Source organism: Hypanus sabinus, chromosome 3 (genome assembly GCF_030144855.1).
Source record: "Hypanus sabinus isolate sHypSab1 chromosome 3, sHypSab1.hap1, whole genome shotgun sequence".
In the NCBI taxonomy this organism is placed as follows: Eukaryota; Metazoa; Chordata; class Chondrichthyes; order Myliobatiformes; family Dasyatidae; genus Hypanus; species Hypanus sabinus.
Window position 1 is genome coordinate 148,178,721 of NC_082708.1, and position 17,885 is coordinate 148,196,605.

The 17,885-nt window shown below is 39.6% G+C and overlaps 1 protein-coding gene across 4 annotated transcripts in view; it reads right to left on the minus strand.

The window, feature by feature from the left end:
• Positions 1 to 15,071: 15,071 nt before the first annotated feature.
• Positions 15,072 to 17,885, minus strand: part of nrg1 (neuregulin 1) — a 192,042-nt gene continuing 189,228 nt past the window's right edge. For all 4 annotated transcript variants that reach the window (XM_059965359.1, XM_059965358.1, XM_059965357.1 and 1 more), the window contains one exon: positions 15,072 to 16,586. In XM_059965359.1, the coding sequence (XP_059821342.1) occupies positions 15,947 to 16,586 (640 nt within the window). In that variant the 3' untranslated portion in view covers positions 15,072 to 15,946. The remainder of the gene's footprint in view (positions 16,587 to 17,885) is intronic.

Below are 17,885 nucleotides of genomic sequence, written 5' to 3' on the forward strand. Positions count from 1 at the left end.
GTAGCTCTCATCTATGACTGTCTCATTCTCCCTTATGAGTGGAAGGTCATCCAGCTGCTGCTCCAGATTCCTCACATGGTCTTCCAGATCGCCCAGCCGCAAACACTTCTGGCAGATGTGACTCTGCGGGAGAGGGGGGTTCCCTCAAGACTGCCACATCTCACAGGAGAGGCACATTACCATCTCAGGAGGCATTGTAAAAACTAACTGGGAACAAACTTGTCCTCCACCTCTTCTTGTCGAAGCCTCTCGAGTCAAAGCCTCAAATCTCCATTCCTTCACAGACCGCTCTGCTTAAGCTACCCCTCTATTTATTTGTTTGAGCTTTTCAAACTGCTTGGTCGCCTGACCTCGATTGCCCAATCAGCTGCTTTCTGCTGAGTCTGAGCTATTCAAATCTTGATTGTCTAATCAACGGCTTTCTGCTGAGCTATTCAAGTCTTGATTGACTTGATTGCACAGTCCAACTGCCAAAACTGCCAGAATCTCTCGAGTCAAGGCCTCAAATCTCCACTCCTTCACTGGCCGCTTTCCAGTCTACATCCAGTCAATATCCTTTTGTAACCTTGACAACTTTCACACTATCCACAACACTACCAACCTTCATGTCATCTGCAAACTTACAAACCAGCCCTTCCATTTCCTCATCTAAGTCTTACACTGTAAGACTGTCACAGAAAAATAAATTTCACAATGTATGTCAGTGAAAATAAACCTGATTCTGATTTTCTGATCCTGGCCTATTTCTTTTGGGTGGCCTTTTTTAAAACATCTTGTGACCTCCCTAGTGTTGCAAACCCCATGTTAAAGCCCTGAAGGATTATGGAATGGGCAAATTGAATGGAGTATTTAATTGGGAACCTACTCAAGATGGTAAAAGGTAATTTTAAGACGAGAATCCAGAAATCTCTCAGAATGATTAAGACATGAACAGCTCCTCCCCCTCCACCAACAGATTTATGAACGGTCCAGAAAGCCATGAACACTGCCTCAATATTTGTCTTTTGCACTATTTATTTATTTTTTTGTAATTTAAAGTAATTTTATTTCTTTGCAATGTGCTGCTGCAGCAAAATAACCAATTTCATGTCGTATGTGTCAGTGATGATAAATTTGAGTCTCTTTCTACATAAATGGTGGTGGCTTAGACTGCCAAATCTGTTTCAAAACAATTGAATGCTCCAATATACAACAAAAACATTTTCTAGATAGCTGAGCCAAATGGACATGCCCTCTGCAGCCCTGTTATTCAGGAACCAAACTCTTACCACCCATCTCATTCCTTATATGAGTATAGTCTTTTCATCCAAACATCTGTGTGCAAATTTTAAAATACAAACAAGAATAATTTTTTGGCCTTCTTTGTAGTGCTTACACTTTTATATGACTGCACTGACTGTGTTCAAGAAAGGAAGCTTGTTTAAAACCTCTATTTTCATTTTCCTTACTGAACATCAAGATAAAAGAGATACTGAATGATAATTTTAACTGCTTACTGGAGGAAATGGAGAACCATTGTTTCTGGGTGGGGAGGGGGGTGGAAGGACAGGACTTTTCTGAATGTGGTCTACTCCTGCTACTTCAAAGTCTTAAAATCCAAATCATCATTGTGCTTAAAAGGGAGCTGTATTATTTCAGTGCAGCTCATCAGCATAATTTGTGGTGAGTATACAGTTTGGAGAACCTTTGTTTTATCTTAATGGAACATTTCACTTCTAAAAGCTTACTTGCATTTGTTAAAAGTTCAACCAATCCAGCCAAGGTCTGTTCTGGCTCAATCATTTGAGTTGTTGCTTATGTTGTGTTGAAGGAGGAAAGACCATCTATGAAAAGATGTAAATAATGGGTGCCTTGCTGAGGATATCAGTGGCGAATCCCATCTGAGTGCTTTGGAGTGAAACTGGGTGACTAGGTTCCCAATTAATGACAACTGACCAACCATATTGTTTACTCACAAGTTGTGGACATTGCAGACATGGCTGATCTTTATTGCACGTCCTCAATGGGCCTGAGGATAAAGCTCATGTTGAGATGCAGTGATGGGTCTGTAGGTTACACTGTGCAAGGACAGCAAAATTCCTTCCTTCCTGTTCATTAGGGAACCAAATAGTTTTTTGTTTATGAAAATCCAGGAGTTTCATTATCACCATTCTGTTACAGACTTTGGTTCTTTGATTACTGTAATGTTAACACTCCAGCTGAAATCTAACGGATCATGCATGTCTGTAGGCCAATATTTCAGATCTCTGGAAACTAGTTTAATAACTTAGCCACTATTCTACCACATGGGCTTAACTGTTAATTTATTTTTGCTTTTCTGCCATTTTATTAAGCTATTTAAATTTAACATGTATTTACTCTCTTTGTGACAACCCTGGCTTTACTAATAATTATTATTGTTTTCCCTCCCTGTGTATTAAAACTGAAGCTTCTTGTGTCTAGACCTTAACCTTATGTACGTACATTGAATCTATGTATATGAACTATCTTGTAATATAGTGTTTTTTATCATTTTTTTCATCTTATTGTGTTTTCTGTGTGCTACATCGAATTCAGAGTAACAATTACTTGATTCACTTTACTCTCGTGTACTGGAAATGTCATTAAACAATCATGAATCTTGAATTCATTGTCAGACTGAATATCAAAACTGCACTGCAGAAGTCTTCATCTGGCTTCTCCTTCCTTCAGTCTCTTCAATGCCAGGCAGGCTGCTGTCTAACCAATCCAGCCTGATCTGACTTTTGCCCTCTCCCTTTTTCAACTCTCTCACAGCCTTTCATCTGTCCTTTCTATTAGAAATCTGCACAAAGAAATTTGAATTCCGGCTGTTGTCCATTAACCTAGACGTCCTGATGGAATTGAAATATCTCATTTCCCTGATCAGCCTCATTACGCCACATCTATCAGAACTGATTTAAAAGCATTAGGTATAAATTGGTGTCTTAACAAAGCCTCCCCAAAAATGGCCGGCTCCCATTAATCATTAACCATTAAATGGTGTCAAATAGTTTCAAACCAAGCACTCAAAGAGCGGTCTTTATATTATGGTCAGAAAGCAAATAATGATAGCTAATGACAGAAGCTGTACTCTATGAAACTGAATCATGAATAAGGATGCTACTCCTTCCCATTAAAGTTTGACTGCAAACTCACTTCAGGATCTTGCCTTACAGAATGGTCTTGATCCATATAGAGGAAGCAGGATGAAGAGGAGTGGTGGCACGACTGGACATTGATATGTAAAAAAACAGTTCTAATTTACAACTGGTCCTTTCTGAGTCTCCAAAGGTGGCTGTTACTAGGATTGTCTGGTACAGATTGTTTAAAGTGAAGGGCCTGCTGTTGGTATTATTCTTCCCATGAGCCCAAACAGCCAACAAAATGAAACACTACTCATAACTGTATCATGTTTTGGAACGGAAAATAAAACAAGTGAGAAGCATTCAAAATTATATTAAATGATTACTACTGAGGGGAGAGAAATAACATTAGTGAGATTAACTAAGGAATAGATTAATGATAATGGATCAAACAAAACTAGTTAAGGTTAATCTCAAAATAATGATGCTTTTTGACAGAGTAAATAGATCAGCAGTTAACAACAGAGTCTAGAGGTTTTAGATAACTAGCGAAGTGACAGAAGGGGAGGTTGAAGAGGTATTAGATTAGCTTTATTTGTCACATGTGCATCAAAATATTGAAATACACCTGTGCAGTGAAATGTGTTGATTGCATCGAATCAGACCAATGAGGATTGTGGTGGGGGCAGCCCGAAAATATTGCCACACTTCCAGTGTCAACACAGCATGTCTGCTATTGACTAACCCTAGCCATACATTTTTGGAATGTGGGAGGGAATCGGAGCATCCTGAGGAAGCCCACATGGTCAAGGGGAAATGTACACACAGCCGTGGGAATCAATTCCCGATAAGTGATCACTGGCACTTCAAAGTTTCACACAGAGAGTTGTCAGGATCTGGAAGAGATGCCAAGGTGGGTGGTGAGAACATATTCAGAGGAAACATTCAAGATACGTAATTGAAATGGAATGACTTGCAGGGCTATGAGGAAAAGTAGTAATTCAAGTTGGTATCTCTCTCAAAGAGGTGCACCTGCTCCATACAATGTGGTGAGATTCTAAAATTGCATTTGAAACTTAATTTTTCTTTGTTAATCTTTTATGATCTGGGTGTTATTAATATGGCCAACATTTATTGCCCAATCATCTTGTCATTGAGAAAGCATTAATAAGCAAAGCCATCACTTCCTAGTGAAAGCAAAATGGAGTGCTATGTGGGAGGGAAGGTTCAGATTTATTTTAGAGTAAGTTAAAAGTTTGGCACTACGTAGGGGGCTGCAGAACCTGTACTGTGTTGTAACATTCTATGTTATTGTCCATCCATGAACAACTCCTGCCTGAGAAGTGACTTTGAACCAGTCCATTTTGTCTTCTGGAGCAACAGATCCACAGCAGTTACCATCTCATTAACTCTTCGCTCAACCTTTGAACGTCTGGACAGCAAAGATGCATACATCGGGATGCACTTTTTCAACTACATTCAATACTATTATCCCCTCAAATCTAATCATTAAGCTTCAAAGCCTTGTGCAATTGCATTTTTACTTTCTCACTTGCAGGCCCCAGTCAGTTCAGATTGGCACCAACATCTCCTCCACAATCTCCATCAGCATAGGTGCACCACAAGACTGTGTGCTTAGCCCCCTGTTCGACTTGCTTTACACTTATAGCGGCTGTGTGGCTAAGCACAGCTCCAATGTTGTATTCAAGTTTGCTGGTGACACCACTGTTGTTGGCCAAATCAAAGGTGCTGATGAATCAGCAAATAGGAGGGGGATTGAAAATCTTGCTAAGTGATGCCACAACATCAACCTCACATTCAATGTCAACAAGACCAAAGAGCTGATTATTGACTTCACAAGGGGGAACCAGAGGTCCATGATCCAGTTTTCATTGGAGGATCAGAGGTGGCGAGGGTCAGCAACTTTAAATTCCTCAGTTATTATTTTGGAGGACCTGTCCTGGACCCAGCACGTAAGTGGAATTAAGAAGAAAGCATGGCAGCGTCTCAAATTCCTTCTATAGATGTGTATATTGACTGGTTGTATCACAGCCTGGCATGGAAACACCAATATCCTTGAATGGAAAATCTTACAAAAGTGGATGTGGCCCAGTTATTCACAGGCAATACCCACCCCACCATTGTCACAGAAAAGCAGCATATATCTCATCAGGGTCCCCCCCCCCCCCCCCACCAAACACCCAGGACATACTCTCTTCTCATTGCTGTCATCAGGAAGGTGGTACAGGAACCTCAGGACTTACACCTCCAGGTTCAGGAGCAGTTACTATCCCTCTGCCATCAGGCTCTTGGACCAAAGGTGACAATTTCACTCAGCTTCACATACCCCATCATGAGATAGTCCCATAACCTATGGACATGCTTTCAGGGTCTCTTCATTTCATGTTCTTGATATTTATTGCATATTTATTAATTGTCATTCATTCTTCTTGTATTTGCAGTCTGTTGCCTTTTGCTCACTGATTGAACACCCAAGTTAGTGCAGTCTTTCATTGATTCTATTATAGTTATGATTCTCTTCTGGATCTATTGAGTATGCCTGCAAAAAAATGAATCTCAGGGTTGTATATTGTGATATAAATGTACTTTGATAATAAATTTGCTTTGAACCTTGATTGCTGTTGAGGAAGTAGTGGTGAGCATTTTCCTACTGCTGCAGCTCTCTGGGTGAAGGTGCTCCAACCAGGAAGCTGGGAGGAGAGTTGCAAGATTTAGATTTGGCCACGCTGAAGGGCTGTCGATATATTTCCGAGATAGGATGGGTGTGCAACTTGGAGGGAAACCTACAGGTGTTGTTCCATTACATTTCTTTTTCTGTTTGGCGGTAGAGGTCACAGTTTGGGGGGGGGGGGGGATACTGCTGGAGCTTTCTTGCTGAGTTACTCTACTTTGTAGATTTTAGCCACATTATGCTTGTAGTTGTTCAGGGTGGTTGATGGGCTGACAATCAAATGGAAACAATGCTTCAGCATTATTGGAACTGAACTCTTCTAGGCCAACAGAGAGTTTTCCATCATACCCTTGCCAGTGCTCTGAAGGAAAGGCTTTAATCTGGAAGGTGGTGAGTAACTTGCCACTGGATACCCAGCCTTTCTTGTAGCCACAATATTTATGTGGATGGCCTAGTTAGATTTCTGGTTAAAGGTGTTTAAAGAGAAAGATTAGCTTTATTTTCACATGTACATTGAAACATACATTTCAATGCATTTTTTTTGTGTCAGTTCAAATCAGCAAGAATTACGTGCAATGCTTCTGGTACCAACATTACATGCCCACAACTCACTAACTTGTGTCTTTAGGATGTGGAAGGAAATTGGAGCACCTGGAGAAAAGCCATGCACCCTATATAAACTTAAAAACAGCAGCAGGAATCAGACCCCAATCTTACGGCTGGTACTGTAAAACAATTGCACTAACAACTATGCTACTGTTACATCCATAATGATGATCTACACAAAAATAATCAACTAGAATCATAAACACACTAAACTAATTATACCATTGATGCTGCTTTTTCACATGTTAACAGGGAGTGAAGCACTAAGCCGAATAATAGTGCCTATATTGCTTGGCCTTGTTGTCCTCTACTTACTGAGTATACTTCTAACAGTGTTTATCTTCTCAAAGGCATCTGGAAGTTTGTGCCATTTATTGTGACCATGAAACCACCAGAATGTCATAAAAGCCCTCCTGGTTCTTTTGAGACCCAGCAAAGTGATCGACTTTCAACATGCCTTTTGAAATGTGCAAGAGAGAGTGGAGATGGACTACACATGCCAATCTAGCTAGTGTTTTTGAAAATGAATAAATTATGAAATGGCCATGTAATCAATATCCGTTAATGGGCCTGTCTTCAGGAATCCATTGAAAGAATTGTTTATTTAAGAATCTGGTTGAGGTCACCTTCTGGAATTAAACGGACCTACTTTCCTTTGCTCAGTTCTTAGGCTTGTTGAGATAATGTTTAGCAGTGTTTCATTACACTTGTTAAGAGTAGCTTCACGTTGACTTGCAGCTGGATGAGAAATAAGTCAATTTTAGGCCTTGCTGATTTTTTTTATTGAGATACAGTGTGGTGTAGGCCCTTTGGGTCCTTTGAGCCGTGATGCCCAACAATCCCCTGATTTATTACTAGAATAATCATGGGACAATTTACAATGATTAATTAACTTACCAACTGTTATGTCTACAGACTGTGGGAGGAAACCTACATGGTCATGGGGGGGATCATACAAACTCCTTAAAGGCAGCAGTGGGAATGGAACTCAGGTCACCTGTACTGCAAAGCATTGTGCTATTCATTACACTACCATGCCACTCGTTTCCTGCTCCAATAAGCAATACTTTACATACAAGAACAGAAAGGTCTTTTTTCTTTGTGTAAATCACTATGATTCTACAATTCTGAGTGAATAAAGGTGAAGTGATTCTCTTCTACTGTCCAAATACAATCAATAGCAATAAATAAGGATTTGTTAACTATCATCCAAGGTACAGTGAGACTTCAACAGAAAGGACTGAGAAGTACTCTCCAATTTGGATCAGATGCATGTTGACTTTAACTCCTAAGCAAAACAGTTTGGCTGGTCTCACTACAGTGTGTATCAAGCGCCAATTAACAGCCAAAAAGAGGCCCAACTCAAACTCGAGTAAACCCAATATTTACATCTACCAACCAGAAGTCACATTGAGGACTTAGGACAATTCTGTTAGGTTTATGCTAGTAGAATTTTATTTACACAAACTTCTTGCTTGTGTTGTATGCAAGACTGAATTTTGACTCCCTCTTTCTGGCCTCCCCACTCCAGTCTAGTTGTGAGCTCTCATTTCTTTTGTTCCTTTCCCGCCTCCCTTCACGGCCCCTCCGAGTTCCCGTTGACCTCTGAAGATTGCTATCTGCTTCGTTCACTATATTCCAAAGGTCTATTCCCCTGCCTGTTCTAACATTAGTGATTATTGTTTTGTTCCTCAAATACAACCCCACATATCTACAAATCTACCAGCATCATGAAACTCCTGGAATTAAAATCCTTCAACCCTTTTAAGACCTTATCTTCAAAGTTGCCTTCTTCTCCTAAAGTTTTGAATGTCCTAAATTTGACCCCATCATCTTTACCCAATCACTGAAATTATTTGGTTCCAAGTTAACCTATTAGCCTGGGTCAGGAAATCTCTTCTCTCTTCCTGTGCCTGAACAGTTGGTTTTTGGCCCCTCCTTTTTCTCCATCCATTTTCTCACTTCAAAACTACTCCTCTTGACCTTGCTACTGTACTAAAACTGAAGGACTATAATTGTGACATCTGGCAGCACATCAACAGAAACTCAAACTAACTAAATGCTAAGACCCAATTATCCAATATCTTTGCTACCCTGATTTATAATTTCAGTCAAGAGTTTCTGATCCAGTGTTCTTGCTGGCAGCTGTCTGAGATGGAACTAGAATGAATTCCTCCATCCTTGCTTCCAAATCCAGCAATATCTTTGTCTTTTCCCTTGCTTTCTAATTATCTTCCTCTCTCCAGCGTCTTTGCTCTCCAGTTCTAGCTCTTGAATATCCCTAAATTACTGTACCTTCAGATACTATGATCTGAAGTTCTGCATTTCCTTCTATAATGTAGTAAGAGGGCATTCACCCATTAATTCTATGATAGCTCTCAGGGCATATCAATCAGTTCCATTCTGTCACTTAATTCCCCTATTCTCTATTACAACCAACCAACTTCATCATGGTTTTCCTACTATTTACCCATATGACAGACTATTTTAAATAGCCAGGTAACCTCCTAGCATGTCTTTGGGATGTGGCAAGAAACCCGAGCACCCAGGGTAAACCCGTGAAGGAAGTATGTGCAAACTCCACTCAGATGGCACCTGTGGCCAAGATGACCAGCTCTCTGATGGAGCGGACCCACCAGTTGCATCACTGTGCTACCCTGAACCTTTTGACTCTCATACTTCTTCTACCTCTTTTAAGAAAATCCTTAAACCATATTTATATAAATTGACAGTGATTTTTCAATCTTTTCTTTAAAAGCTCATTGCATAGCTAGTTATGAACCTTTGTTTGGTAATTCTCCTGGGAAATACCATAGCACATTTTATGATCCTAGATAATGTTGTATTTATTTAATGAGAAAAAAAAACATTGAATAGGAACTTCCAGCCTTCCAGCCACGCCACCCATCAACCCCCGATTTAACCATAGCCTAATGATGGTCCAATTTACAATGACCAATTAACCTACCAACTGATCCATCTTTGGACTGTAGGAGGAAACCAGAGCACTTGGAGAAAACCTACGTGGTCACCGGCAGAACATACAAACTCCTTATAGACAGTGGCGAGAATTGAACCCAGGTCACCGGCACTGTAAAGCTTTGTGCTAAACACTACATTAGTGTGCCTTCCCTGTTGCTACTACCTGATTGCTGTCAAAAGATTAAAACATTAAGGTACATTTTAACTTATCAGGGATACTGTCAGGTACTAGTAGTCAAATAGTGATACAGACGTGCCCTTTTATTTTCAGCTATATGATCCTTTTCCTTTGTGGAAATAACATTATTGGGTAACAGATTTGCTTCTATTGCTTGGAACTGATTTCACCATCATGTCATTCATCGATTAATATGAGAATCAGAGAATTTGGGTATTTTATTCTCTGAAAAGGAATTATTACTTCTCCCATGCCTGCAACTAAAATGTATGTTGGCTTCTTTTGTACATTTATAATTTTAAGACGTAAGGATACTCTCTGGCTCCATAAATACAATATTTATTTCTGCATTCAGTTATCCATGGGGAAATTAAAGACTGGAAAATGTAATGGTGTGTATTGCAGTCCTACTGATATCAAACTGATGAACATAAAACAGCTTCCTTTACATACTCTTCCCTCTCTTTTAGAGTGCTAAAGCACGCTGCTTCATGCCATTGAACTGGAATGAATGGATTTATTTAATTCCTAGAGAGAACACGCCCTTCAGGGAACTCTCAGTTCTCTCTCCAAACCACTCTGTCACAATAGGGCAAACATTGGCCAGTAGCTGTTTGCTTTTCAGTTAGATACTAGGCAAATCCATTTGCTTCACATCTTTTATACTCTTCCCCACCCACCCCCACAACCTCGCTAGCGTGAACCCTCTATTTATTCTAAAGCCTACTTCTGTTTTGGAAGAGATAGGGTATCCAAGTCACTGAGAAACTAGTTCTTGAATTTGCTCCCACAAGGCCTTGCTCCAATGTGACAATTGTGCCTTTTCTTCTGAAAGTCCCCACAAAAGGAAATAGTCCCACTAAGTTTACTCCAGTGGATCAGTTTAACATTTTAATTACCTCATCCTGATCACCTTTACTCTTCTCTTCCCAGCCATGCTTAGACAACCCACCCTCATCTTTGTATCCAATTCCCAATGATATCACTAATGAAGATGAATACATGGCAGTGCTTTTGTGTCTGCTGAATATGAGAAAAATGCAAATCAGTTGATTAGTGTAAGTCAGCTAATAAATGTCAATTTCGTAAGATTATCTCTCAGTGGTATTGTAACTCTGAGTAAAAGAAAAACCTTTCTAAGAGCAACAGAATAGTCCTAAAAGATTAGAAAGGGCTCTACAATTGTGCATGGGTAAATATTCATATAGATTCAACTGTACAGGTTCTCTTATAGATTAAGGAAGCTACATTAAAACAGTTTGCTCCAAAATTAGTCTGATTTCTTTTCCTTTCTTTACTTTTTATTCCTTTTGTATTATATTGTTGTATTTACGTATGGAATGATCAGTCTGGATGGTACACAACAGCTTTCCACTGTAGCTCAGTATATGTGACAGTAATAAACCAATTACCAATGCAGTATCAGATTGATAGATTTACTGTAAGTGATACTATATTATACATTCAGGTTTTCAACTTAATTGTCTCATGACAAACACTGATAATTTCCTAACGAACGAGGAAGAATAGATTAGAAGTAATGGAACTGAGCTGATCTCGTTGTGCATCTGAGAGGGAGATGACACGAGCTACGGCAGATGCTGGAAACCTAGAACCATACACACAATGTACTGGAGGAACTCAGCAGGTCAGGCAACATTGATGAAGGGAATGAACAGTTGTTGTTTAGGGCCGAGACACTTCATCAGGACAGGACAGAGGGAAATGATATGAGGTAATACTCGGCATTTCAGGCAGCAACCATTGAGAAAAAAAGAGCAATTAATATCTCAGTCTGATGACTTTTCATCAGAATGAGGAGATGTTACTGATTTCAAATATTAACTTTGTTCCTCTACGGAAGCAATCTGACTTGTTGAGTATTTAAAGCAATTTCTGCTTTTGTTTCTCACTTCCAACAAGTTTTTAGATGTTCTGTGGCTGGACAGCCTGAGCTAGGGGGTCATGCTTTCAGAACAGAGGATGACCATCTGGCAGTGGGATCGGGAAAGTTCTTTTTACACCTATTTTCCCAATGTCAGAAGGCTGCTCAATTCTTGAACAATTGTTGAGCATATTCAAGGCCAGGATCTCTGGATACTCCGGAGTCAGGATATATGGGGATCAGCTAGGAAAGTGAGTAGGGAACAGGATCTTACAAAATGGCAAAACTGGTACCAAAATAAAACTGGTACCAAAACACTACCAAAATAAAAACAAAATAGTGCTGGAAATACTCAGCAGGTCAGGCAGGAACTGTGGAAGTGGAAACAATTAACATTTCAGGTCTGGAACGTCTCATAAAAAATGAAGAAGAAAAAAAGAAAGAAATGAAAGTTGGAGTGAAGTGGGCCTGAAATATTTACTAGTCTGATAAACCTGATCGGATGATCGGATGCTGATCCTGTTGAATGTTCATAGCAATTTCTGTTTCCAGCCTCTGCAATTTTTTGTTGATGGTTATTTAATATTGCAGGGTCCTTGCTTGTGTTTCTACAACCTGACATCGAATCTTGCCAATTTGTATTCTAAGATTGTGAAGTCATCTATTTGGGGCAGGTAAGAAAATTAGTAAAACACAAAGATAAACAGCAAAATGAGTTGGATAAAGAAACACAACATGCCTATGTCTAATATGAAATGGTTTAATGTTTTTTTTAAAAAAATGTAATTTCACAAATGAAAATCATATGGAATATTTGAACTTGTGTTAAGTACATTCCCACTCCTGTTCCACCAATTGCAAATTCAGCTTCAGCTGAAGTGAAATATAACTTGCAGGGTTTTTTTTCCTTAGAAAGCCACATTGAAAATCAAAAACAAAAAATGCATCAAGATGTTTTGCAATTTGCACATACTGGATTTGCAGCATCTAACAATTAGATGCGGATTATATTTTCTTCACAAGAAAGATATAGATCGTCTTTATACTTGACAATAAATTATTTTTATATGTTTTTAATTTTTTTTAAAAAACCAAAAAAATCAGAAAAAAATGTGAAACATAGAACATATATTTTTCAGAGGTTATTTTACAAATAAAAGTGAAACAAAATTCACTGACTGCCATAAAGTTGTGATATAAATAATAATTCTACTGCCATGATATTCACAGAGCAACACTGGACAGTTTTCACAGGGAAGTTCATTATTAATAACAGGTACAGGACAAATAAAGCCACTACCAAAGAAGATGCTTTGGTTCCATACATAGTCTTACCTCTCTCTCCCCTGCATACATAAAAATGAAACAATTAAAATTAAAATAGGGGAGTGCCAAAATACAGACAAACATTTGCAGGCATCAATTGTCCTCTGGTCTGAATACAAAATCTCATTCTTGGAACTCATGAGCTTAGCTTCTGTAAACCAACCTTATGGAAATGACCAGTCAATAATAGTAAGACACCATCAAGATTCAGCACATATTCTTTTCCCTTTAATCTACATCCACTTCTATTTTCCCCAGTCCCTCCTCCCACCCCCAGATTTATTTCTCTCTCTATTTTTTGTTCCAAGTTAGTTGGAGTGATTTTTGCAAAGAAGCCTTTTGTCTGTGACATGCTCAAAATCTGTCCCCCCTTTAGCTGTTATCTGCTTCAAGCAATCTGGCCATATATCCCAGTGTCCTACCTAAACATTTAACTGCATAGTAAGCATGCGTCTCTAAATAATACCAGCTAATAATGTGGGTAGTGTCTTCAGTGAATTATGAAAAGCTGTCAAGAGTACTGTTGAAAACTGTAGGGGTGCAGTCAAAAGGTGCAAACTGCATTTAATTCAACCAAAAGCTGATTTCTGTACGCTGTTTATATCTCATGCACATTTAGAAAGGACAGTTATAATATCACATGCATGTGCACCTGACAGATTAGGATGTGTAGCATGCGTACTGTATGTCGTAAGAGTTAACACTTGGTAGAATCATTTATCATTCAATGGTGCTTCAATATTTGCAAATTGAATGTGGTGGAAACATTTAATTCGAAGCACCTCAACAAAATTCCTACTTAATTTCAGAGCAGACTTTCTCCAAGCCAAACCTAGAGGAGAGATAACAGTGTTTGAGTGCACCCCTGCTGTTTTCATTTTGTGTAACCCACTGGAATCCACAGCTTGTGGAAGGTGTCAGTAATGATGTAAAATTTGTTTTCACTGGGGTAAGGATGACTGGTGTTAAACAAAATCAAACCTTCCACTGAAGGGAGTCATTTACCAGAGGATGGGGTGAGCTGATATGCAACTGCATTTTCCATTAATTGCTGGGCATCAGAGTTTGCCCAGTTTGAAGTTCAGAATAAATTGGAAACCAAGTGCTTTTATTGAATGCCCAAAGCCAAGCCACTTCAACTGATATCTGATACCTCCCCTTCTTGCATAAACAGTCAGCAATATCTTATTCCTCTGCATATGGGAAAATGCACCAAATATTTCATCTCTGCAATTTTTAAAAAGGTGTACTGCCTCAGATGCATAAAAATTAATTTGAAACTGTGATAAGGAATGTGGGAAATGTCTAGCCCAGCCAGATGCTTTACATAGCTGTCAAATATTACTATCCTTTTTCATTACAAAGCCACAGACATGCCATTTGGAGTCACAAGTGGGTTAACATCGCACATCACTGCTTCTGGATAATTAACATGCACCCAATGATTTAAAACGATGCAATGCTAAAGGTAATGAAAATATAGAGTTGACACACCTGACATTTCTGTCACATCTCTATCATAACAATAGAATGGACCCGTGCTGATTAGAAACATACCATTGCAATTTTGAATAATTTAGATTTTCAGTAAGTTCAAAGAACTGGTTTGACAGCACAGTACCCACTGGGGTTTCCCTGGATTTTAAACAGTTGAACTTATAAGCCTTAAAAATCAGAGAGTTACGGATTGAGAATTCAGGAGGCATCCGGCTTTCTTTATTGCAAAGAAGTAACTGAAACTGTTGCAGCTACATCGACTGGAGTGATAATGAAGTACACAATTAAACAGAAAAAAATATTTGAAAGAGGTTTTAAATGCGTTTGTTTCACAAACACAGGAAGATATCAGAAACTTTGTCCTTTTGCTAGATGCAGGTTCAATGTTTTAATATTTTAAACTTTTATTTGCAGTCATCTGCTCCTCCAATTGGTGTTCTATTAAAGGATTAATACTGCCACAGTGTCAGTTCATGAGAGGTAAACACTGCGTGACACAGAGATCTGGTTTCGTTATAGCTGATAACAAGAAGAATGTATAACACACTGTTCTAAATGATTTGGTATCATTACTGAATCCTAAAGTGGAGACCAACTATAAGTTTCTAGTATACTCCAGAATACAGGCCATCATCCAGAATCCTTTGCCCTCTCATTAGCAAATGGTGGAATGGAAGACACTATTCATTCTGAGTGACCCACTCCTGATCTTTCTTTGCCATCTCAACAGCAACTCAATTAACTGTGCAGCTGAAAGTTCACCCAAACTCCTCCAAGTGAAGCAGACAGATTCAGCTGAGATCTGCTGGTGTCTGATAGAAGTTGGGGGGTGGGAAGGGTGGGTTGAAGGGGAATACTGTGTTGGCTTTTCAAAAAAGCTACTCTGCAGAGTATGGCATGGAACCAGCAAAAATACCAAATAAACTGCCTGTCCCCCGTCAAAGCAAGCAGCTCCGTGGAACTAATTTCATCTAACTGTGTCCCCCTACACACATATAATGCTCTGTATTTTGCAAAATCTTTACATCAGTTTGCTCTCAAAGACAGCGAGATGTGAAGTGATTTGTTGCTTTAACAGGTTTCCTCATGAGACAAGTCCCCAGTTGGAGAGCTCTAAGGTTCTGATGTTTTTTTTCCCTCCAAGTCTCTGGTTCAGGTCTCTCTATAGGAAAGTTTTAGGTTAACTTTATAAACTTTAGGTGCCACCAGAAATCACAGCTGTGAAATACTATTGAGCAAGATTAAAATCCCAGAGTCAAACATCTTCTTCACTCCCTCCCATGTGTGTTTCTTATTCCCTCTTGCTGTTGTTGACAATCAACTTATTATATCCCACACTAAACACTACAGATAACCCAAGCTTTAGTGCTCAGAGATAATACATTGGATATCTGAAGGAAATCCCTCAGGCTGGACAGAAGTTGCTTGAAACTGGTTGTTCTCAGCATAAAGTAACATAAAGGCACCATTGATATCTTTCTGTGTTGAAATACTGTAAAAACGCTACATATGGCACATTAGTATTGTGAATGCTAACTTTTTTTTACATATATATATTTTAATCTATAAAAACTTGTAGACTCTCTACCAGCTGCAAGGTTCTTCTGCTAAAATAAAATAAAATGTTTAATTTAAAGTAAAGTATCCGGAGTACTTCATTATATAAAATAAAGTTTTACTGGTGCATCGATGTGGTGTTAAACGGCAATAGGGTCCTGATTAGCCATTACATTGGTCAGCCTGACTTGCAACTCTTCCTGTGCTGAGTACCTATTGGTAGAGTTAGTCCTGTTCTCAGCCAATCGGTATGCAGGGGCTGATTCTCCACTGACTGCTATGGGGTTCTGTATGGTCAGAAATGGCGTCTCTTCACCTATTCGTTCATCTTCAGTTTCGCTGTCAGAGCTATTGCTGTTTGAGGTTGGATTGCTCTCATTTTCCACTTTGTGTGATATTTGGCCATTAAGCTTTGTTCTTTTCCCCCTCCTGCTGCTGGCTCCTTTCTTAGGAGGCTCAAGGGCCAGCTCATACTCCTGTGTGGTCTCATATTCATCGTCCTCGACCACCCTCTGAGGGCTGGCTGGGACACTGGCGCTGTCCCTGGCTGAACCACGGTACTGCTTGTAAGCATCCTGCCTCTTTTCCCTCTGCCGGGGCGGTGTCACCAGGAGAAGGGGTCTCTCTTCTTCGATCGAAGGGCTGATGGGAACCGAGGGCATGGATATCGTCAGGCTGGAGACTGGTGGTGACATCTCAGAACCGGGCGACTTCAGAGACATGGGGGTTCGGAAATCGACAGGTGACATTCTAGCTGGGGTGGTCATAGCAGAGACAAACCTGTAACACGATAAACAGAACCAATAAAGGTTGAGAGAAAGACCTGGGCTTTAATTGATATACTCTTCTGATGCCCACTTTCTCACCCTATGGTTAGCTGGGCTGTCCATACTTATAGTTAGAAGTGCCTTTGTTCCTGTAGAACAGGAGTTCCCAACCTTTCTGATGTCATAGACCAATACTATCTATGGACTCCAGGTTGGGGGATATCTGCAGAGGGTCAGAAATGGATGCTTAATGTTTTAGGGTTTCAATGTTTTTTTAGAAAAGGGAGATGGGAGGTGGTTGTGAGTTGCACTTTTAATTAGAGACAGCTACACTTAGGACATAATGAAGGACTCATCCATTGATTGTCCCACAGCCACCCCCCCCCCCTTAAATAGCCATCTTAAATAGTGGGGATCAGGTATGCAGACAGATTAAAGAAAGGTGTAAAGCCAAAAGGATTGCAATAGTGAATGAGTTCAACTCCCTATTAGATTCAGAACTTCTTAGTGCAAGAGGTTTAAATGGGACAGAATTTGTTAGGTGCATCAAAGAGAGGTTCTTAAATCAATATGTAAACAGTCAAACAAGAGGAGGGGCCACAGTTGGCCTGATTTCAGATAGTGACCCTAGCCCAATGACTGACCTTCCAGCAGGGGAACAGGTAGGGAAATGTGGTCACAACTCCTTAAGTATGGATCTTGAGGCAAGAGATGGTATTGCTGGGGCCTTGACCAACATCTTTGTGTCCTTTCTATCCACAGGCAATGTCCGAGAGTACTGGTGAGTAATTAATGTTGTTCCATTATTCAAGAAGGGGAATAGAGCTAATCCTGAAACCTATAGATCTGTGAGTCTCACATCAATGGTAAGGAAATTATTGGAGTAGATGATTATGGATAGGGATTATGAGCATTTTGCAAATTATGGCTAATTATGACAATCAGCATAGCTTTATGCAGGGCTAGTTCTGTCTAACTATTTTGACTTGAGTTTTTTTTTTCCGAGAGGTGACAAAGATAATTGATGAAAGTAAAGATGTGGATTTTAGTAAGGTGATTAATAAAGCCCCTCATGGAAGGTTCACTCATGGCATCCAAGGTGAATTGACCATTTAGATTCTGAATTGGCTTGCCCATAGATGACAACAGAGGATAGAGGTTGATGGGATGTGTCATGACTGGAGGTCTGTGATTGGTGCTGTTCCATTGAGCTCTATAACAGAACTTCTGCACATTATTATAAGTTGCAGATGATATAAAGACTGGTGGTAGAAATCAGGCAAAGGATACAGCATGATATAACTCAATTGCA